The sequence below is a fragment of the Stegodyphus dumicola genome, chromosome X1, assembly GCF_044657685.1.
Source record: "Stegodyphus dumicola isolate Sdum_Otavi_A_Nest chromosome X1, ASM4465768v1".
Taxonomy (NCBI): domain Eukaryota; kingdom Metazoa; phylum Arthropoda; class Arachnida; order Araneae; family Eresidae; genus Stegodyphus; species Stegodyphus dumicola.
In genome coordinates, this window is record NC_140780.1 from 60,525,781 (window position 1) to 60,549,374 (window position 23,594).

Consider the following 23,594-nt stretch of genomic DNA (forward strand, 5'->3'; position numbering starts at 1 on the left):
TCATCTTACCTCTCATTTAGTAAACATTAGGCAGGAATGCGATTAAAAATGGCTATTCATAGAAGTCAGGATTCTACTTTAAACAGTACATCGTAGTTTTCTTTTCTAGCAATAAATGGAGTAGAGATGGTAAAACAAATCACGCATTTGAAGGAAAAGTAATTAATTTCTCGATCATATTTCGGCGAATGTATTTGCGCGCTTTATCATTATAATCGAGGAAAAGATACTTGATATTCTTTAACGCAAACTAAACAAAAAGCTTAGAAAGTCTGGGCAATCTCTAGCAGTGATTGAAAGGAACTACTTTGCTAGTTTTCCAACAATATATCTCCACGTCTTTAGTCTTCAACTGGCATAGTTATAATTAGAATTATAAGATGTAACTTTTTATCTGCTCCTAAGTATCACGAAGTGCTTATCTGATTACACACTTAAAAATGACACAAAGCCCAGTTGGAAAGCTCATCTGAAAATTTTATTATTTCCTCATGCAAGTGTGCAATAATTCAAAATTGCAATCTAAAATGGTAAAGTTTAAAACTCGAACCTATACTATGTGTCTGCTTAGATATTTGAAGGAAACGTTAATGTAGCTAAATTAAGCTCTCCCCGAAACTCTGCTTACCATATACCATTAAATGGTTTCTAGTTATCTACTGGAATTAATCACTTACAACTCATGTCATAATATATTCAATAGAAGGGAGACATTAATCAGGCACTTGAGCAAGTTCAGTTGACTAAATCTGAAAAGCCTCATTTCACAGCCACAGACTGTAAATTAACTGTTATTTATTACCAATTAATCGAATCTTAATTTGAATATTTCTATAGTGGGTTTGGATGGTAAAAGCATTGGTGGGAATGTGAATAAACTACATATTTAATTAAATATACCTAATATGACATCAAAGCATTCTTGATCTGCTTTAAGAAATGCGTGTATTTTTCTAGATATTATGCAGAATATTTCAAAAAGAAAACTAGAACTTTTATTGAAGTAACTGTTGGTACAAGAAAGTGCTTTCGGTTACAGAGGTTTTTTTTAAATAAAGCAAAGGGTTCTCCGAAAATACAATACTACAGATGTCAGAGTATTGTAAGTAGAAAATCTAACATTTTATGTGGTCTCGGTAGGACAAAAAATACAATTGGAAAATTATTGATTAAGCTTAAGTTCGAGCACGTATTTATTGGCTTAAAACACTTTTCAGTAACCGAAGGAATAATCGAAGGAAATTTAACTTCTTTTCGACTAAACTTAAGGACCAACTAAGGAATAAAATTTTCTCGTTTCTCACAATTAAAACATATTGAATAAAACAGCCCTCGTTGCAAAATTTGTAAATGGCTCCATAACAATATTATTTAAGCAGATCTTTGCGAATTTAACGAACAAAGGCATGGAAGATTTTGTCTTTACTTATTAAAGTATAATGGATATTTTGCTAACTAACATTTTATCTGTGAGAACCACGGGAAAAGTAAGACTTTTTATTTTCACAAACCTATCTTGTTTTAATATAATTCAATGTGCTCAGAAACTTTTATCTATAAATATGAGTATACGATCAATATTTAAGGAAGTAAAACCCGTAGCCCTTTTTTCATATTAAGCTTCATACTTACTCCATATAGCTTTATAATTTAAACTTCTATAAACTTTATATGGGTTCAATACTATACTTCAAGTGTAAGTCCATGAAATTTTATAGCATCCATTCTATTTTGCAAGGAATTTGAAGTTTCATGATTCATTTACGAAATTTATTATAAATAATTTGAAACTTTTTGCGTAAATAAATGTTTGTAGAAGTTTAATAATAAATAAACAATGCTAAACTGCATTTCGAGAACATTTTCCTCTCATGCGTTCATCTGATCTTAAGCAATATTTCATAGCATTCCCTCAAACATTGATAAACAACAAAACCGATAGTAGTTCTGAAATCAATATATCAAAGACGTATGCCGAGAAAAAAAAAATTTAAAAAAAACGTTTTTCGTACACAGCGCAAGCGCCAAGATGATTTAGGAGTGGAATCGGATTACGTAAATCTTGTCACTAAATACAAACTTTCTAACTTACCAAAACCGAATCTACCTGTGCGTCATTGTATTTAGTTGAAGACTAGTGTTGGAGTCGCCAAGAGAGAACAAAACTTTCTACGGTAATACAGTTTGGTTGGTTTAGTTGGTTAGTTGATTGTGGCAAAGCACACTAGGGCCATCTGCCTAAGGGAAGGGAGGCCTTTGTGGAGGACTTTCTAAGAGAAACTAGCTCGTATACACATTACACATAAGGAAAACCACGAAAACGCCCGTGCAGCCAGCCCGTTCGGTTGATTCGAACCTTGGACCGAACTACTAATGTTCAACGATTGTATCACTCGGCCGCTGGTTGGCGGCACGGCAATACAGTGGCGGCAAGGAGGCCAAACCTCAAGCATCCATTTAATGTGCAACCCTTCTCATTTTACAGTAAACTTGCTTGCCACTCAAATCTACATAAATTCTGCAATGAGCGAACCTCGTGGCGAAATGAGGCAAATAGGTAAAATGTAAACTAATTAATATTTCAATAGTGGAACTTAAACATAAATGCAACCGTTCTTTCAGAAGTTTACTGTGTATTACTCTGTAAATAAATCTTTTTAAATTCTTAGTGAAAAATCAAGGTTTTTAATAGAACTCCTTGAACAGTGAAATTCTGAAGCTGTTAAATAACATTTCAAATTACTAATTTGCTATCTGGAGTTCCTTTCTAAAATAATGTCATATAAAAGTGTATGAGAAAAACTTTATATAGAAGAATGAGAACACAAGAAAAATAACTCCACTTTTTTGCGTAAATGGATTACATATACATGCGAAAGTCCAAAGCAGCAAATTTTCATTGCTATAACAGCTAACTAATAAATTTGCAAATTTCAAGTTCATTATCTTCTAACAAGAAGTAATTGTAAATAAAAATGAATGCTGGTAGCAGCAGTGCCCAGAGAATAGAACGACAATTGGATTTGAATCTTTCAGTGGTATGGAAAATCTTGCGGTTCTTCACATCTTTTTTACCAATAATACACACTGTAGATGACCACATTTTAAGAGGTCTATGGCTTCGCCGAGGAAGCGATTTTATTGAATAAAGTGCTACGGTATACTGAAATATTATCTCTGTAACTCTTTGCAGTGAAATTTCATCCAGCATCATCGAAACTTGGAAAAAAGATTCACTGTTAATTGTTTTTTTATTTATTTCCAATACATTTTAAAATATGCACTATACCTGCAATAAAAAACAATGGCCAAGATTTTAATAGATAACACTAACTTGAAGTGGTTCTCAAAAGAGAGATATAGCTTTTTTATTAATTGAATTATTGTCAGTGACAACAGCAAGAATTTTAAACCCAATATTTTCTAATCCTACTACAGCGTTTTAATATAAATATGCAAATTATCTGCAAGAAATTTTTTTTCGGCAAAATATGTGCAACATCTTTATAAAACAGGTAATGGCTACAAATCATGAAAACATATCCACTAGATCCAGCATTTACGCAATTATATGCCAATCCCCTCAAATTAGCCCCTTTTATGCTTGACTTAAGTTAATTTCATCAGCAATTAAAATGATAGGCAGATCCTATTTTCTGATAATTCTTGAAATTTATGTTTTATGAAACTTCGAAATTTTTTATTGAATTGTTCATTTATTGGATGTATATTAAAATTTGAAAAAAAACTCTTAATAGTCCGTGAGTGTGATATAATAATACTTTCCGAATTTCGTATAAAATTATATATGTTTGATGGAATTGAATGAAGTAAAGTATAAAATACTAATTCAGAAGACAAACAACAAAAATCAGCGTTATAATTTACAAAATTTTTCACAGGACTAGTTTCGATGGTTTTACCAAACCACCATCCTCAGCTGCAAAACCGCAAATGAACAAGGTGTTCTGGTTTCACCAATAGATGGCGCCACTTGCTTATTCTTGTCCAGGCCTTCTTATCTTATCTAATCATTTTTTTCCTATCTTGTTCATTTGCGGTTTTGCAGCTGAGGATGGTGGTTCGGTAAAACCATCGAAACTAGTCCTGTGGGAAAAAAAAAAAAAAATTGTAAATATAACGCTGATTTTTGTTGTTTGTCTTCTGAATTAGTATTTATTCGGCGTGTTATTGTGTCTTAAAGTATAAAATATTAAAAAATCTGTAGAATATCTATTATGTTGTTTTTCAGAGTTAAATTTGATACTTACTCAAGAAGAAAATTTATTTAATTTTTTTTATGAAAAATTATCTCTTTTAAGATTGTCCTCAGTTCATTTACAATTTGCAACTAATGTTGAATATTGTCTTCAGATGAAGCATTGGAGGCAAATGTGTCTAGTTTCTTTAAAATAATTAAAAGATCTTTAATGTTATTAATTTTTGATTGTGTCTTTCTTCAATTATCTTGATGGTGCATTTCTAATGGCTACAGATACATTCAAATTACAAGAAATTATTAACAATTTCATAATTATTGGGTGATTGTTACTAGAAATATTATGAATCTTAATGGTTCTGTGCATAACTACCCAGTTACATTACAAAATTGTAGTATCAAAATAAATCTTCAATTCTGAACTCTAAAACCTTTGCTTTTATCATACTGTTCCTTTTCAGCTAAGCTACATGCTAAAGTACTTTTTCATGTTTTTTCAAGTACATCCTTTTGGATTTTAATTCTTTTATTCTGTTGTGATTCTCTTGATAAATCTTTGGAACAAAGATGACTGGGATATCAGGAAACAAACTTGGAGAATTTCTCCATTCTTTAAACAAGGATATGACACTTGTACTGTTCACTTCAGTTTGTCTCAGAATATCATCTTTTTGAAGAAGTTCACACACCTTTAAATAAAGAGGAATGAATAAATAAATATGCATTTAAGGTTAAACAATTATAAAGTGGTTCGTATGGACGTGATCTTCGAGATGTTAAAAGCATCCGCAATCAGTACGCGAAGTTTTAAAGAAACCTGGTTGTATACAAGCAGGCTTTTACAAGCAAGCCTATTGACAGTAATGAGACTGTTGGTCCAATCGTGAATTGGACAGAAGAAAAATCAAAGACCAAATCTTTGCCACATCGTGATACTAATACTACTAATAAGTCAGAATAGCACGCACTGTGTCAAGAGCAAATAATTAGAGAAACAGAGCAAATAATTAGACAAAAATATATATGTCTTATAGCAATAATTTCGGGCAGTATTTTTTTGCTCAACTTTTATAGTCTGGTGAGGAAAATGATGAATATGTTTTTTGCTAATTTGTGTCAAATTAAATAGTTAGTTAATATATTGTATCGCAGCTTTGATATAGTAGCTCAGGCAAAGCCACTATATACTTTTTTCATTGAAACTGTATTTTCATTGTCATTTCTTTGCAATAGCTACTTTTGCTATAGGATTTCATAAGGTTGAGTTACTGATATCACAAACGACCGAGCTGGCCAACCCATCAATCGCGTTCTACTTGCCAATTGAGGCGTGCTTTCGAGTCAGTCACGAGCCATTACATTACTGAAACCTTATTTTATATATCATTTTTTCCTCTGGTAGATCGCGACGCAGCCAAAAATTACGTCAGGTCTATGAAATAATTAAGTAGATTAGATATATAACTTCAATAATAAATTTCTTGTTTTATTTTATTTTTACATTTTTAATGTACAAGCGCTTTTCTCGAAACTGTCCAACACAGAGAAACCCAATTTTTTCTCTTAAATTTCTTATAACTTAATTGTATTCTCTTAAGCTGATTACAAGTCTTTCAAACCTCTATAATAATTTAAATCATTACACATTTTTATCTCTAAATATACAATAATATTGTCTTTCCTAATCACCATTAACGTGTCTTCCTTATCATACAATACCCGTTTAGTTTGATTAGTCTTTTTTCATGCATTTGAGTATTTCATTCTCGAAGATGCACTAACAGATTACTCGACACTGTTTTTGAAAAGCTTATTGTTAACTAAGTATTCTTTTTTAAGAAGAGGTAAATGACAGTACTCTTTATCCCTCAGAAATTTGTTCCTGATATACATTGCTTTCTTTGCCTTGAAAAATATTTTAGCTTTTCAAAATGTATACAATTATAATTAAAAAATAGTCTTATCCACACCACATATTGAACTCATAAGAAATAAATATTACATCAAATAATAAAAACATTAAGTTATTTTTATATACAGAATATTTATTTCTTTTCTGGTGATAAATAACCATTGATGATGATGAATAATCATTCTTTAAGATGAATAACGTTTGTTTATTTTAAATTAAAATCTATCATTCTTTTTCTGCAAGAAAGGTTTTAGAGACATTAGGTATATTTTTAGAAGCCAGAGAGATGAAAACTTAGCAATCGCCTTCGCCAGGAAGCAAACCACGAACCTCTGGAATACCGGCCCAGCGTGCAGAACCACTACACCACGAAGGCACTCTAAGAAAGCGGGAGAAATACCTTATATACTCCCTCTTTTAAAGGGTGACTGGGGTTTTTAGGGGACCCAATCGCCAAATCCTGGGTGTGGAGAGTCATCATCCACAATTCGTTTTACTTCGGGCGCCACTGTAGAGACATTAGGTATTTTTGGAAGCCGAAGAGAGGAAAACTTAGCAATCGTTTTCGCCGGGAATCGAACCATGGAACCACGGAAAATCGAACCACGGAACTCTGGAATACCGGCCCAGCGTGCAGAACCACTACACCACGAAGGCACGTTAAGAAGGTGGGAGAAATGCCCTATAAGGTGCAAAAATTGTGGATAAAGACCAAAGCTTTCATAAATAGACATATTTCAAACTAGATATTTATTTCATATTTATCTCAGGTACAAGTTATTAAATAAATTTTAAATCCTTTGCAACAAATGTGCATATTCTTCATTGCAATTGTGTATCTGCACACTGATATTATCATAATAACGTTTTTTATAGAGGGTGATTTGCTACCGCATGTACAAATTACTGGGTGGGTAATGTTACTCTAAAACGTATTGGAATCACATGGAAAGATAAAGACAAAAACGCAACCTTAACGCAATATAGGGAGCTGTTGGGGAATAACCGTGCAGGAAAACGTCAATCAACAACCTCACGCAAAGGTAAAGGTACATGTTGAAGCAAAGCCGACTCTTGTGCAATCTTGAAGTTACATTTGTAAAAAGTTTCACATTTGCGTAATTAGCAAATAAGCGTCTAGCATATCGAGCTGCTGATTGTAACAGGCAAGCCGCTGTGCGTCTGTACCGGGAGAATTACCCAAATGAGGCGTATTCCGAGCCCCCAGATATCTGCATGACTCATTAAAGATTTTCTAAAATGGGTTCCTTCGAGAGACGCCGTATGAATCAGAAATGAGTAGCACGGACCCATGAAATCAAAGAGATGGTCCCTCATTTAAGAAACACTCCAGATACCAGTATAGGAACTATCGTTACTTGTTTTGATCTTTTCCAAACCATTGTCTGGATGATCTTGAATTCGAACCAGTTGCATCCATACCATAAGCAGGGCATTCAGCTACTGCAGCCTAATACGAGTAATTACCCATAGAAGGTTGCTTTTCGTCAATGCTGTTTGCAAAAATGTGCGTCTAACTCCACACTCCTCAAAACTTCCGTCTTATTCACAGACGAAGCTCACTTTACATAGGAAGGCTGCTACATTGCACATAATCGCATGCACAGGCAATGGAGTAACCTCACGTTGCACGAACATCTGCAGCACAAAAGCCGTTTGCTGTCAGAGTTTGGTCCGGTATTGTAGAGGACCACGTAATAGACTATATCTCTTGCTTGTTCATTTGTGTTCTAACATTTGTTTGGAGGCAGTCTTACCCGAACTGTTGAATTATTAACACATTCAGCAGTCACTGCAGCATAATATGTGATTCTCAGCATAATGGCGCCTCAACTCATCTCAACGGTGACTTTCAGGATCACTTAAATGCGACATTTGGACAACAGTGAGTCGAGTTTGAGGTAGCATTCATTGGCCTTCACCATCTCCGGATCTGAAATGAACGTGAAAAGTCCGGTACACGATACTCACGTGGACAGGAAAGATGGTCATGCCACTCGAATCTCCGTAGTTTCCGAGTCCGTAATTTCATGCTGCGCCGCTATCAAGCTTGTGTTGTAGCTGGTAGCCGACACTTTGAACACCTTCTGCGACCTCTCTTAACATCTCAATTATTATATTTTGATAAACAAAATAATGCTCTTCACTTATGTGTTGCTCTTTCATTTCCTGTGTTCTAACACTTGCACATGTCGATGGCGTTTCAGACCGTGCTATCTGATTCCTTTACGTCTTTCAGTAACGTGCTCTTCCAGACGTTCGCACTCGCTGTAGCGAATTACTCTGCACATTTTAGAAAGATTTAAATTATGTAATAAAAATTTAACATCAGGCACATATGGAACAAAATAAATAAAATACCAAACTTAAATTTATTAGCATGCTTGCTAATTTCTTTACTCAGTTTTTTCTGGAAGCTTTATTTTTCCTTTTTGCTTATTTAGTAGTTAAACTCTTCGTTGTGCGAGTGATTTGTTTCTAGCTATTAAAAACTTGAGAATATAAGAATCGTTATTGGATAATTATTTATCATCAGGGATAAATATATGTCTCATTAAAAAATTTAAATTACTCAAAAGCAGAAAACAAATGTTGCAGTTACTCGAAAATAAATAATTAAATAAATAAATAGAAGTTAAATTAATTCTACTAATTTTCGAACTAATTTTCGAGCAGTAATTCAAATAGGCTATTGCAATAATATGAAACAAACCTTCATTGAGTTCTTGCCTTTTGTCTGTAACTACGATATTTTAGATACTAAAATACCTCTCAACATCCGCGATATCAACTATATGAATGCTCTGAAAAGCTGCCTATGTAGATTTTTAAAAATATGTACAACATCAAAGTGATTTTATATATGTCTTATGAGTGTCATTGTAAGAAGTTGTTTATGAAATTGATTTTATCCACCCATAAGGGCTCATCTTTTGTAATCTCTTTGGAAAATAAATTTATGTTATTTTAGAGTATTTTCTTTCTTTTTATGTGATTTTTGGCTTTAGAACTTATGTAGGAGCGTTCGCGAATTACAGATGGACAAAATAATCTGCAAATATGCTTAGCGAATTCATTTGTTGCGTTGGATAGCATGTGTAAGGTTTTTTAATTCAAAATCTTCTCTGTTATTATTATCAATGCCATTCTGTGCTTTAGATCAACTCCACCTTTCTCGTTCATCAACATGCACTCTGTGTTATCTCCAAAATAACCATCGCATTGGCGCTCAAGGTAAAACTTTAAGTCTCCTAACAGACTTTGCAAATGTGAGCGAATTCATAGTTTGATCCTTCTAAATTTAGAATAAGGTTCATAATTTTTGACAGAATTTAGCAACTAAAGTTTGTTGAATCCGTATTTTATGAGACAAAATTTTATTTCTAAAACATTCATTTAGGAAACCAATGCTCAAATTTTCATTCTCCTAGTTGTTGAAAAAGGCAACAAGATGCTTCATATTGTTCAAGTAACACAGGGCTTATAACATTATAATAACGTAATATTGCTCTTCATGTAAATAAATGACTACTTCCAACAAAGGATACCTTCTAATTAAAACAGATGCAAGGTAAACTTTTGTTATCAATTGAGGTATATTTCCTTTTAAGTACCTTAAATACATACCTTTCATTTCTTTCGAGTGCAAAAAAAAACTGTTTTCGTTTCGGCTGGCATTTAATTCTTTGAATTCTTTTATAAATACATCACCAGCTAAACTCACTTTATGTGCCCAGCATTTTTTGTGAAAGGTATGGTCTCCAACTATTATTTTCAATAAGTTGAAATAGGCTGAAGTCATTTTGATCAAGAATGTTCTATTTCCCATTCCTTTAACGTTTCAATTATTTCTAAGAGCAAGTAGAAGAATGAACAGTATAAACAATTTACTTTTGTCAATAGTATTTTAATTACGCGTTAAATTGATGTGTATAGAAAAGAAAATGGTATTCTGTACCCTTTTCTTTGAATCAAAAATAAATAAATAAATAAAACTCTTTTTAAATTTATTTATTAAATGATTTATTTAATAATCTGTTACTCATCTCTGGAATGCAGAATCAATCCACATTCACTGCAGACTTTAAAAGCTAGAAAATAAATTTTAATATTTATGTCTTGTTTTTTACAGATATTTGATCGACAGAGGGCAGGAAAACGGCGATCGCAACGATGATATTTACAAGATTCCTGTCGACAGGCCGCACGTTTCACGGCAAGAGCAGTTAAAGAGAGGGTGGTATACACAGCCGTAATCAAAGATCATGAGTCCTACCGCTCCTCCAACTTTTGCCGCCAACAACATGAGCAGGCCTGATGCGAAGGAGGGTGCTCTCACCCTCGAGGAGAAGAGGTTTCTTGTGGCGGTAGAAAGGGGTGATTTGGCCTCCACGAGAAGGTTTGTACTGCGTAATTACATATTCAACAAATACAAATTACTATACACTGAGTTTAGAATTTTATTTTATGTATGTTAATAATACTTGCTGTTTATGACAGTTTGTTTGCTTAGTTGCTAATGATAGAGCATACGAAAGCTATCTATCTAATATTTTCTTGAAAGATTTTCTAATAGGAAATGGCTAATGTTCGCTTTTTGTGCAGAAATCTATGGAAACGTCTTTGCTGAGCCTCCCTCCCTGAAATTTGAAACCTGGTTCATTTATTAGGATTCAGATTCGTAGTCATTCAATCAGTGGTGTGCCATCGTTCTTTATCGCGAAATACTATTAGCTCAACTGAACCATTTGTGAAAAGAATATGCTCCCGTAATGACCAAGCTGTCATTTGATTTTTATCCCTGCAGGCATATTTTGATTCTCATATATTTTCTCAATATAATTTCATAAAATGAAATTGACTAACAGTTCAATTCTCCCTCTCCCCAACAAGGTTAAGGTTCCCTGTTTTTTAAATTGAAGTCATTGTAGCACCCCCGTTTCTTTTTTTAATAAATGCTTCAATAAGGGTTTATATATAATATTGTCCTAAAATAATTCCTTCTTTTTCATCATTCAGTGGTATAATTTAAGTCATTGGAATGACTTCCTTTCTGAGCAAATTTAAGGTGAAATATGTATCTCCATTTTTCTGGAATCAAATTTAAATAGGTCTCTGATAACTTTGTTTTATGTATAAATGTGAAATATCAACATTTTTTAGGTTTCCTAAGAGGAATAATTCTAATAATATAGACAAATTGGAAAAATTAAATTTGAGCACAAAATTCCGAAACTGAAGACATACATCTGCGTCACCGAAATAGTAGGTATTTTAAGATATTAATTTTAAACTATAATACATCCTTTGTCAGAAATGTTCCAGCACAAAGTACAAAGCTTATGAGAATTCAAATCCAGCTCTTCTAATATCCTACGCACATTTACACGACAATCTTCTTGCAATAAATGCCTTACCTGCTCCATCTTTGCATCGGTATGTGCTGTAGAGCTCTGGGATCGTCTTGCACTAAATCTCTGTGCCTTCACGAAACTTTTTGTGCCACTCGAAAACACGACTTTTTGAAAGTGCCTCACCTGCATATGCTTGCTTAATAATGTTCCACGTTTCACTAGGGGTTTTCCTGACCTTATCACAGGACTTAATGTTAACTCTTTGCTAATAATCAGCATCCCTTGAGTCACCTTAACGAATGCGACAACAACCCGAACAATGGGTTGCTGAGCACAGACCTGCCACTTAATGGGTTTGCGCAGAAACATGGTTGAGGTCATGTCAAGTAAGAAGGCATGCCAGATAACATTAAAAACATTTTTTCCTTTTTAAGTATTATAAAATAAAAAATTTTAAAAAATGCCCTGGAACTTTTCTGACAAAGAATGTAATTGTGTTGACTACATTGCACACAAAATGGAAATCAGTGAGGACGTAAGTCTTACTCACAAGATGTCGTGACTTGAGTGAAGAATTCATGGGATAAAAGTCACTGACAGCTGTGTTGCCAATGCGCTATAAGCTGGCTGCAGCGATAGGAATTGCTCATTTAAAGACAGCTCTATTGCTATGAATGAGAGATTAAAGACAATAGTTTGTAATAAAAAATGTAATCGCAAGAAATTCAAGGTAAATTTCGAGCAGCAAATAAATGCAGATTCTTGAATATATGAGTAAATGTAGAATGTTGTAAGCGGATAAATGTTCATTGCTATACATGAAAAAATAAGATTTCCTCTGAAAATAAATATTAATTCCTCTTTTAGAACTAAAACCAATACAAGATCCAGTCTTATTTTCGGATAAACACGTTACTTTTCCTTTTAACACCGTCCCAATTTTGACAAACAGTAGGCAAGTGATTATATGCGAGTTTTATATCCTTCGTCGCTTGTCACAGTCCGCATAAGAAGAGTTCTTGCTGTAAGATTTTATGTGGATTTAGTTTCGTAGACTTATCGAAAGCAAGCATTGAAACTGGGCAAAATTCAGGTTATTTCATGACTAACACTTCGAAACTGAGACAGAGGCAAAAATATCTGCAACGGGCTTTATTTTGAGTCTGGATTATATAACTTCTATCTTCGGCCTTCTTCAGCTTCTTTTAGTTCGTTATTACTGTAATTCTACGTATGGTGTTACAAAATTGAAGCTGTGGCGCTAAGAACATACAAAATCGTGTGAAATTCAGTTAATAAAATTTATAATGTTAGTAAGATCTATAGAATATAAATAAAACGTTCTGTTACAAAGCTACTGTTCCTTGGAAGTTTTATAAATTTCATGTGGAAGATTTCTCAAAAATTCATCGAGTTATTTCATTTGTCTTTGGAGATCCTAGATTCGCTTGAAGTTTTCTCATCTATTTTCTGAACTAAAATATTGTCGAATAAATGTTTTAATAAAATTAGACGGCTTAAAAATGCGTTAACATGAAGTAAACAACCTGTAGGTATTTTATGGATTCAGTATATAATTTGGACAGATTTTGGACTTGGTTAATATTCGTATGCTTCTAATGTTCGGTTCAGTAGCAGTTCAGCATATTGCTTTTAATTAAGAAACTTGTATATTTCTGGAAGGCAATAAAAGCATGTTGAATCTCAATTAATGAAACATCAATATACAGCTAAATAAGCAAGGCTAACTCTCACCAGTTTCTCACCACATTCAAGCTGCAATTCAAGTGCAGTTCAAAACATTTCCTGCAAAAGAAATGTCTCAAATAATTCGAGAAACATTTTTAAATTCTATAGCAATTAAATGTAAGATATTTGTAGAAGTTAATCTTGGGCCCATAAAAAGCTCTTTTTTTCGTTACTAATCAAATTCCAGGGTGATTCAGCAGTTTCATTTTGCTTCATGTGCTTTATTCTCATCCATTACACTGAATGGCAAGAGAAAGCATATTTCCGCTCCACTAAAAGTAGAAAACAGAAACCAAGGTACATTTTCTTGGGAAAACTAAGTATCACCGGAAATAGAATAATTATGATTTGCAAATGATGTAGCAAAAACCTGAGATATTAATGATGAAAGGCATAATGAACAAAATTTAATACGAAACGCTAGCTTGCTTTTATTTCTTCACAGATGCTTCAAATAGCAACCTCAATCTGGTATCATTCATTGTAAGAAAACCTCTCTCATTTAGTACTTTATATTATGAATTTGTCATTTCATTACGTTTAACGGTAAAGTAAAATTAAATTAATTTTTTGTGTGCACTTGTTAAACTTGTTTTAAGTCAGAATATATCCGAATTTTCTCTGTGTACTTAGTTATTCGGTAACGGGTTTGAGTAATTCTATATAATATGCTTAAATTCAACTATATAATGATTATGAAATTATGAAAAATTATATAATGAATCTAAGCATTGAACCATTTTTTTAATTATTTTTTGTTTAAATATCTTAGCCAAGAAAAAAGAAAACTTTTGTTATAAGGTATTTTCTCCCACCTTTCTGCATGCCTTCGTGGTGTAACTGTTAGCACACTCGGCGCCTTTTCGAAAGGTCCAAGCTCGAGGGCATTGCACATATATCTCTTCTCCTCCTGCAAAATAAACTAGTGACTCTACAGTGTTAGATTCGAAATAAAAGTTTAAATTTTAGTAAAATGTGTCAGGACTACTTTTTCTTCTAATTGCTTTCGCAAATATAATTGAGTCCTGAGTCAGAACAGGGAGTTTACTTTTAACTATGTTCGTGCAAATGTAGAAGATACGGTACACATGGAAAGTGTTTAATTAGCCTTTCTTCACAGTTTACAGCTATTCCAGCACTTCGGGATACAAAGACCAGTACTTATGGTCTGAAACGTAAAAATAAGAACTACAAACTAAATTAAATAAGAACTAAAATACTTTACAAAGACTAGTAACGCTAAGATTGGCCTGTTAAACTTTACGTATGTAGTAAGCAGAATGCTGGAAAACTACAATACGTCATCAGTATCAAGATAACTAAATTCTGGCCTTAAAGTCAGACAGCAACTGACTGAAATGCACGCGGTGAGGTAAGGTAGCGATGAATGGTTTCATGAATCTTGTCTGGTATGCGCTTTCTTGAATTCTCAAAAACTTAAGTTTTTGCTCCAGCTTTAAATTTGCGTCCTCTGCTTGTTTGTTTTTATAGATGCAACTATTAATGAAGTCCTAGGGTTGGAATATTGATCTTTTGAGTTTTTAAAGCTAAAAGATGTTTTTATATTATTTGTTTGCGTGATGTTATTGTGAGTAAAATATTGCAAAGAACTTCTTAATCTCCATTCTTGTGGAAATTTAATGCCAGTGAGCATCAATTATTCCTACACAAGGCTCTTTCATAACGCTGCTGATGAGATTAAAGGACACCGTACTTATTTCGAAAACAATTAAAGAAATGGAAAAGAAAGAAATTAGCGTACATTGCCTGAACAAATATAACGTAACTTTTCTTCATTCTACCCTGCGATCTACCTATTGAAATCAAAGATAACCATGTCCGTGTTGTATTATGATCATTTTTAAATGTGACAAGATATTGTGTTCTAGAATCGTTTAATAATAACAGAAAAAACATAAAACAGCTATTTATTCATATTCTTTCTTAAATGACAGACGTTGGTGATTCTTTGCGCTGAAGCGGTATTTTGTTTTTCATACAAAAATATCAGTGTATGATGACCATTTTGACTACGATGAGGCACTTTATTCCAGAATCGTTTCACAGCAGCAAAAGCATGGAAATTTACTTTTTCATATTCAGTCTTAAAAGATAAACAGCATTGATTTCGTACCCTAAAGAAGTATTTTACTTCTCATGAAACAGTAACGATATTTAAATTACATTTTCTTAGTTTCTAAGGGACTTAACACTATACAGTAAACGTCGCTTAATGTGATCACCTTTGTCTATGACTATTTTGATAGCATTAACTGAATGATAAAATTTAATGATGTGAAAAAAATGCCCTTCAAGCAACAGAATTAAACTAACTTAATAGGAATATAAGCAGATATATATAAATGGGTACTTTCACCGCATTTTAATAAGGCAAAAAATTGATTATGAGCTGTTCACAATGTCGTTAATTCGAAAGTTCATTTATGAAATGCTCATAACATGTCAGAAAATTATTTGACCAGTACTGTATCAATAATCTTGAACCTTGAGAGCATCCCTTATTGAAAATGAGCATGCAAGTGTAAAATAAAAAATTATGCAAAAAATGCAACCGTAGTAGATTTTTTCATGAAATTTCTTTTTCCAGCAGCGAGGAAAATGAGAAAAACATTCTGCTGGACAAGATGGACGTGTGTCCGGCCGCTCTCAGAATCGATAGATTCATTCAAATATGTGCGCCAAACTTAGGTTGCTTTTGTTTGCTTTATTTTAAACTGTTGCTTAAAATCGAACTTTGCTGTTTAGTCGTTTAATTTTTTGCTTGGCAAGATTTTTTTCTTTATTGGTAATTTTTATATCTACTTTGACCTTATTTGGCAACTTTAGTTCGGTTTAAAAAAATTCTATAATATTTTAATCACATTAACTAAATTGTTCATAACAATAAGCCGAAGTATATTCCATGTTATGAAGTACATTTTATATAAGCAAAGTATGTTTGTTACAGACGGAAGGGACTTCTGCAATCCGATAATAATATCCGAATGATAATATTGACCGCGATACATTAAACAGCATATATTCTAAAATTTTTCAAATAGTCTACATATGCAGCATTTACCACAGATGTTTTCATCGCATATAGGTAAATCGAAATTCGTTACTTATTATGTAATATTACTTATTGGTTAATGAATAAGAAACTGAATTATTTCAAATTAAAAAGTTTTTGAAATTAATATTACTGTTTCAACATAACTGACTTAAATATTCTAGTAAATATGATACCGGTAGATGACGTTAAGCTGTTCCTAATAGCAGATTGGATAGATATGTGACTATATAAGAAATCTAATGTAACTCATACTTTTCACACGTTAGAATATAAAGTAGTCCATCCTCTAACGAAGTATACATTTCAAGCATCCCATTAAATACCAAAAACCATTTCAAACGCAAATCTTTCTAAACTTCATAGTTACGACAGTATAAATGATATTGTCGTGAATTATAAAAAGTAATGCAGGTTATTTCTTCGTATGTACCAGTTACCAAATCAATTTGGTTAGCCGAAAACTCGGTTTTGATTCCCGACGAGAGAATGGAGTAATGTTAAAAATAAAATTCCAAGTAAAGGTATTAAATATTGTAAAAAAATATTTAACATCTTTAACTCGGATTGTCTTTTATTCCTTTTAAAAGCATTTTCAGCATCTTATAGTTGCCAATTAACATAAAAGCGTGCATTTAACTCCCTCATAATTTATAAAAGCGCTTAGGAAATGAAAGATCTTGATAGCTTAAAGTACTGCCAATTAATGTGAGGAAAGAAAGTAGTTAAATCGATAGCTTTGTTTTAAAATACTTTGCCCTGTATTTCGTAACAAGAGTTGCAGTTTTGTATCTCTTCTATTACAGTTCTTATTCATTGCATTCAATTTTTTTCAACTGAAAATCTCTGTTTATAAAAGGGTCATTTAGCATTAAAGAAAATACCAAAACACTTGTACCTCAAAGTGAGGCTGAAAACAGGAATATTTCCTTTTCCTTTTGATTGCCTTTTAGGTTATTTACTTTCCACTATTTCTTTCCGGATATTGAAAACTAAAAATTGCTTACTTATACTTTCATTCTTTTCGCTTTCTCAAAGGATTCCTCGCTTGAGATTCTCTACAAAATATAGTCCAGCAGTGGCTGAACGCTGGTGTTCCGACGGGTTCATATCCCAGGAACCGGGCTGGCTGTATGGGTTTTCCATGTGATACATCCTCATTTTTCCATGCGTAATGTGAATACGAGCCTGTTTTTCAGTTGTTGGGTTATGACTTACTCCATCCGATCAACAGTAACATCAGATCAGGGCTCAGATATCTGAGCAAGCCAACGAAACTCAACATGGCAAGGGGTCAGGATTATCCCTATCGTTGGCAAGAGTGAGTGAACGACATTGCTTAGCTCCACCCCCAATTTTGATTGAAAGCACCCGGGAGGAAGCGTTTGATGGTCTCCCACGATCAACCTCTCGAGAGACCTTTCTGCTCTCCGCATATTTAGAGTGCGTGCATGCCGTACTGATACTGTACATTTACAAACATCCATGCCTTCTCCGGGATTCGAACTCGGACTCTTCGGTACGGCAGTCAGCGTCACTAACCACTACCCTGGTTGAGAGGCGCCTATTCTTCTTAAAATGTTCTTCATTAAGGCATCCCTTAGGCAGATAGCTCTTGAATTTGGGGAAGTCATTTGCATAAATCAAGTACAGGAATTGCCCAAGGATCGAGCCATGAGGGACATCAGCATAGACTGGGCGGGGAAAAGCGATGCAATCTCCATGTCCTACTGAGAAAGACTTGTTGCCAAGGGATGATGCGATGATTATAACCAATGGCGAGGGGGAAAACCCATTCTGTCCCGACATTCTCCAGATTACAGTCTTCCACGGTAACATATAATATATATTAATGGCGAACTATTGTAGTTATTTTACAAATATTTCTCCTTATTTTCATAAATAAATTTATTTCAACTGGCACTCAATTTGAAGGCCAGAGAGACACTGGAACAGACATTTATCTCTAAATTATTTCTTTATTTGGCGCTAGAAATACATACATTGTGATCTGCTTCTTGTAAAATTATACAACAGCCTTTTGAAATTACCAGATTTTACCCATGATACTAAATTGAAAAATCTGATTTATGTGATTTTAAAAGAATATGAAAGGGACGTTACGTTCGACGAAATAATGGAAAAAATCCTCGCCTCATTAGTTGAAAAGCCTGGTTCTGAAAAATAAATCAGATGATATATTTGAAGCGAATTCATTGTTGTTTTGTCAAGTAATTAATCTACGTGAAACAAAATCCGAAGCATCAAATATATATCCTGGCATCGTAAAAAAGCATAAAATTCTGGTTTAATATTAAAGAAGATTAAAAAATATCGAAATGTAGGTTACAATATATTCAAAATAAAATTCAGCGAATGAAACATATGCAGCATTTTTTGTTTTAAAAGAAAGATAGGACTTTTGAGGTAATTGTGTCGTTGTCACATTATCCATGCGGAAAGCCTCGAAAACTCCCATGCAACCAATCCTTTCAAAACGGATTTGAACCTACGTCAAATTAATGGTTTTCCGTGGTTTCACCGCCTTAGCCGCCGGCGGCCTTTTGTTTACGAACCTTTTATTATTCCATTCGGCTTGCAAATTGTAACTAATGGGAAAAGGATTTTTGCTTTGATAATTTTTTACTGCTTTTCATCTGTATTATACATTCAATTTGCAATCAGCATATTTATTATCAAGTCAAGTGTACACTGTTTGTATGACTAAAATATGAGACACCTTTCTATATTGAAATGATTTCTAGCTTTTCTTGTAGTCTGTAGTGTAATGATTCCGGCTTTCAAGGATTAAATTTCCATTAGTTCTGCTTAACCTTTTAGTTTATTATTTTGTATTGCTAAATCTTATTAATTTTTGCAATTATTTAACTATTTATATGCAGATTATTTGAAGATTCATACTCAATCCTTTTCAGAAAAATTGAGACTTAAACTTATAATGGTTACAATTTTTTTTTCTTGTTCGTTTCTGGAAAATGCAGTTTATAGTTCTTTAAATATCTAGGTTCCGGAATGTAATTCATGATTCATAAAATAGTTTGATTATTTTTGGTGTACGCAGTACAGTAAAGATTCATTTGAAATTAACATATTTTTTTACTATTATTATTGCTATTTGTGTTTTGCATTTTTCTTTTGTTGGCATAGGTGAAATTTCACCTTTGAGGATGAAGTTATGGATTAGATGAGACAATTTTATGATTCATTTAGAGACGTCAGTTAATAAAGTTTACACTTAAAATATATAGTTTTATAAACTTTTAAGTAAATTTACGATACTATGTTCATGTTCGGGGCCTTAAAACATTTAATTTCCCTGAAGTGTCCTTTTTCATAGAGAAATTTATTCTCGAATGGCTGAAAGGTTTTGATGCATTGGTCTTTTAAATCAGGATTTGCCAGACAGTGCAATGAATATTATTTCCAACGGGTTTCCTGGCGTGTCACCTAGTTGTAATTATGTCAAGGATAATTACAACTAGGTTAATTATAGTTACAATTAAGCGCTAGTCTTTTATAGAGTCCGTTATTAAGCCTTCTCCTGTCAGTACCAGAGCACTCAGTAAGTACAAAATAGAAAGTAGGGAGTGGAGCATCAAAATTTCAAGAATAGTTTTACATGCGTTATCGGACAGTACTAACTGTAAATTCTTTACTGATATTATATACTTATAAATATCAAAGAAGTTTTCGGGATTGTAGCCCGGGCGCATCGATACGATAGTCAGCATTGCTAACCACTATACCGGTCAGAGTATAAAGCTGCTGAACATTTATCTTTACCTTAGATCGAGGTACAGAAATAACAGCACGGCTAATGTTAGCTCCTCCCGGAATTCCCCGACAATAATAATTTAAATTATTTACAAACCAGAAGTTTTAACTTAGATCCTATTTACTTATCTCTGTCATTCTAACGCTATTCACAAAATTTTCAAGTAGCCGAAAATTCGTCAACTGGTAGCAATAGCACTATTGACGGACAATCTTAGAGGAGTATCACAACGGGCTGTTGAAGCTCCCAAACTTCACTCTTAATTTAGCTTCTTGCTTCTATTTAAAGCTTCTCTCATTAACATATTCTGGTAGAATAGACGAAACGATAGAAGTATAGAGGAGATTTTAACATAATAAAAAGCGTATTAATTAAAATAAACTTTACAAAACAGCAAAGAATACTGAGAAATAAGTTATACCCTAGCTAAGAAGTGAATTTAGTTTTATAGTTTTATTGTTGGTTGGATGTCCTGACCAATATACCCAAGGGCCCATAGAAGGAACGATTTTAACTCGTTATAGTTTTACTTACGTTACATAATAAATATTTACTTTATCTAATTTTCATTCATTCATAAATCTGGCAAGTGTAATATTTTTTTCTCATTTCAGTTCTCGTCACTAAAAATTAAATAATTTTTTGTTCATGAAAATTAAATGAAATTCTGAAACTTTCATAATTTAATCTTTATCTGCAGCCTCTGTACTCGAAATCTGCAAATCGCCGTGACCTTAAACTGCTTTGGAAGCTACGAAACTAAGTGTGCAAAATATCTGTTAACTCTATCATAACGAATATTATCTCTTTGTCTGGGAATGATAGCTGAAGCTATACTTTACATTATTTCCAAAACGCAGTTGAGATAAAAGCTTTGTCTGCATACTTAAATATATAAATACATAATCTGGCTAGAAAGTTCTTGTAGACGTGCAAGTACCACTAGGGATATACCATAGGTCGATTGGCAGTAATTATCCTAACTATCCCTTAATAACTGTCCCTTTAAAAAAGTGCAAGTTTCATAATAGTTTACAAAGAAAAGTTTGAGCTCACCGAGGAGATTAACATCTTGAGGAGATTAACATCTTGAGGAGATTACTTGTTACCGGTACATCGTGCAATCCTACCGCACCCGGCATCCAGTATTTATTAAAAATAATACTTTGGGTCATAATGGGATTACAGTACAATTTGAAATTCATGAATTAAGTTGTCAACACATCTGCTTTGAAGTAAAAAAAGGGGTAAATAAACAAAAAAGGGAATAATAAAATAGGTACGGGGAACACGATGTTACAATAAACTGCACTATTAATATTATTCAATAGCTGTTTCCATGGGATCAAATCTTTTGAGAATAGCATCAGAAGAATTTGAAACTTCAAGAACTTGAGAAAATTTATCTGCATCTAAAAATAAAATAGAATTAAATGTCGGAAACAATAAAACCTTATGGAAAAGACCATGACGAAATAAAATTATAAAGATGGTTATTAAACTGGAAATACAGAAAATAATTTTGAAAAGAAACCAACACAATTTAACAGATGCACTAAATATAGTATGTTCGAGTAGGTTATTACAGTCGACGAAGTTCATTAGTGCAATGCTTTTGGACATATTCAAAGGATGAGAAAGCTCATTAAGGTTATGTAGCAACTTGATAACTTGCAACACACTTTAATTTATAATTGACAAATCTCTTCGCCGTAGGAAGAAAGTCGTTTCATAATTTTTAAACTGAGGATACTGGTGTTTATCTTTAATTAGAAAGCTCTAAAACGCCTGGAAATCAGTTTGTGGAGAGTTCATCTGATTGCTCTCAGATAAGTAGCATGAGAAGGTGTGATGATAAGGAATACGGTCTTTGGTAAAAGTGCTCAATGGACACCTGTAAAACATTCTATTGGTACCCATAGAATTCTGCTGGTTTATATCAACTTTCATGGGTTTATTTCAATTTTGTAATCAAAGTTAAAAAACATACAGTAAACCCTCTCGTTGCAACCACTTTGCTAAGACGATAACCTTTGAAAATGATCAGTACTTCTAAGAATTTAAATAAACATCAGCATCAGATATGACCTCTTTAAGATGACCAGAGTAACCTGGAAACAACGTAGGTGGTTGCTTTAAAGAGAGGAGGTATATATATATATATATTGTATGATCTCAAATTCGCTTAGTTCGAAAACAAGTTTTTCTAATACTTGCGCAATAGCTGTAAAGTAAGATAATAATAATTTATTTACTAAAGAAATATTGATTATATTATCTCCTAATATAAATTTAGTAGAAGTATCAAAAAAGAGTGAACCCATATGTAGGAACTTTAACTCCGAAAATTGTGTTTTAAGGTAACTTGAATGTAAATTATTAAAAATGTACGGGGACTTGAATTAAATCATGAATAACAAAATTTCAAACTTTGAAAAAGAAATTAAATTAAAAGCAAGTAATTATCGCTATTGATCGTAAATTAGTTGACTTTTCAAGGGAAACAAACCAACTCCCGTTCAGTGAACAATAATTAATAAATACGAAGGTGTTTCGTCTTTTACTCAAGTACGAATGGTTATGCCAAACTGGCAAATTAAGTTAAGCCAAATAGTTCCGTGAAGTGATGGGATTTAGAACCAAAGTAGAGTACCAAAGAACTCATTCTGAATAAAGCATTTTCGCTAATACAAATTTTGAGTGAAAAGCAATTTATGTAGTAAAATTTATAAAATACTTGTATGTATATAAGAGCACAAATAAATACAAGTATTGAACATCACCTCTTTAACGCGACCACTTCCACAGGAAACCAAAATTGTTTACGTTTTTTTTTTTCTTTTGGGAGTGGTCGTCTTAGATAGGTGATGTTCATTACCAGTTGTTATGTTCTCACAAACACTGATTCCCCTTTAATGTGGTCATCTTAGATGCATTAGTTATAAATTAATTGTACTGCTCGAATAGCAATTACAGTTTTGTAATCTAAATGTACCTATTTATATAAATATTTTTAAAGTAGATAAAAATGTTTGTAAAGAAATGTGCTCTATTCGCTTAACTTGAATCAGAGTAATTGTAACATAGGACAATGCAGAAGATTTATTTATACTGCTAAATGTTGCATTATGTAAATGTTATTTGAGGTGTAAATACAGGAAACACTCAGCATTTTTTGAATACTATTCTTATATTTTTTCATGGAGATTTAGTTTTGATATATCATTTTAATAGATACTTATAATTACGTGTACATTAATGTGACTATGTTTATATTTATTCACAGAAATTTAACTTTTTACGAGAGTTAACAATTAAGCTTTTTTATATCAATAAATACATATATAGATATTTATACATTACAGATTATATTTATCTAAAATTATTACATAAAGTCGGTGGAAGATTATATAGTACTAAAAGTGAGATACAAAATCAGATTATTTATATATAGAGATATATATTATGTT

General features: G+C 32.7%; 1 protein-coding gene across 2 annotated transcripts in view; it reads left to right on the top strand.

Annotated features, from left to right (window-relative positions):
• Window positions 1-23,594, top strand: part of LOC118185692 (transient receptor potential-gamma protein-like) — a 438,602-nt gene that overhangs the window by 292,108 nt on the left and 122,900 nt on the right. For both annotated transcript variants that reach the window (XM_085808683.1, XM_035355739.2), the window contains one exon: window positions 10,285-10,551. In XM_085808683.1, coding sequence (XP_085664809.1) covers window positions 10,418-10,551 — 134 coding nt within the window. In that variant the 5' untranslated portion in view covers window positions 10,285-10,417. The remainder of the gene's footprint in view (window positions 1-10,284; window positions 10,552-23,594) is intronic.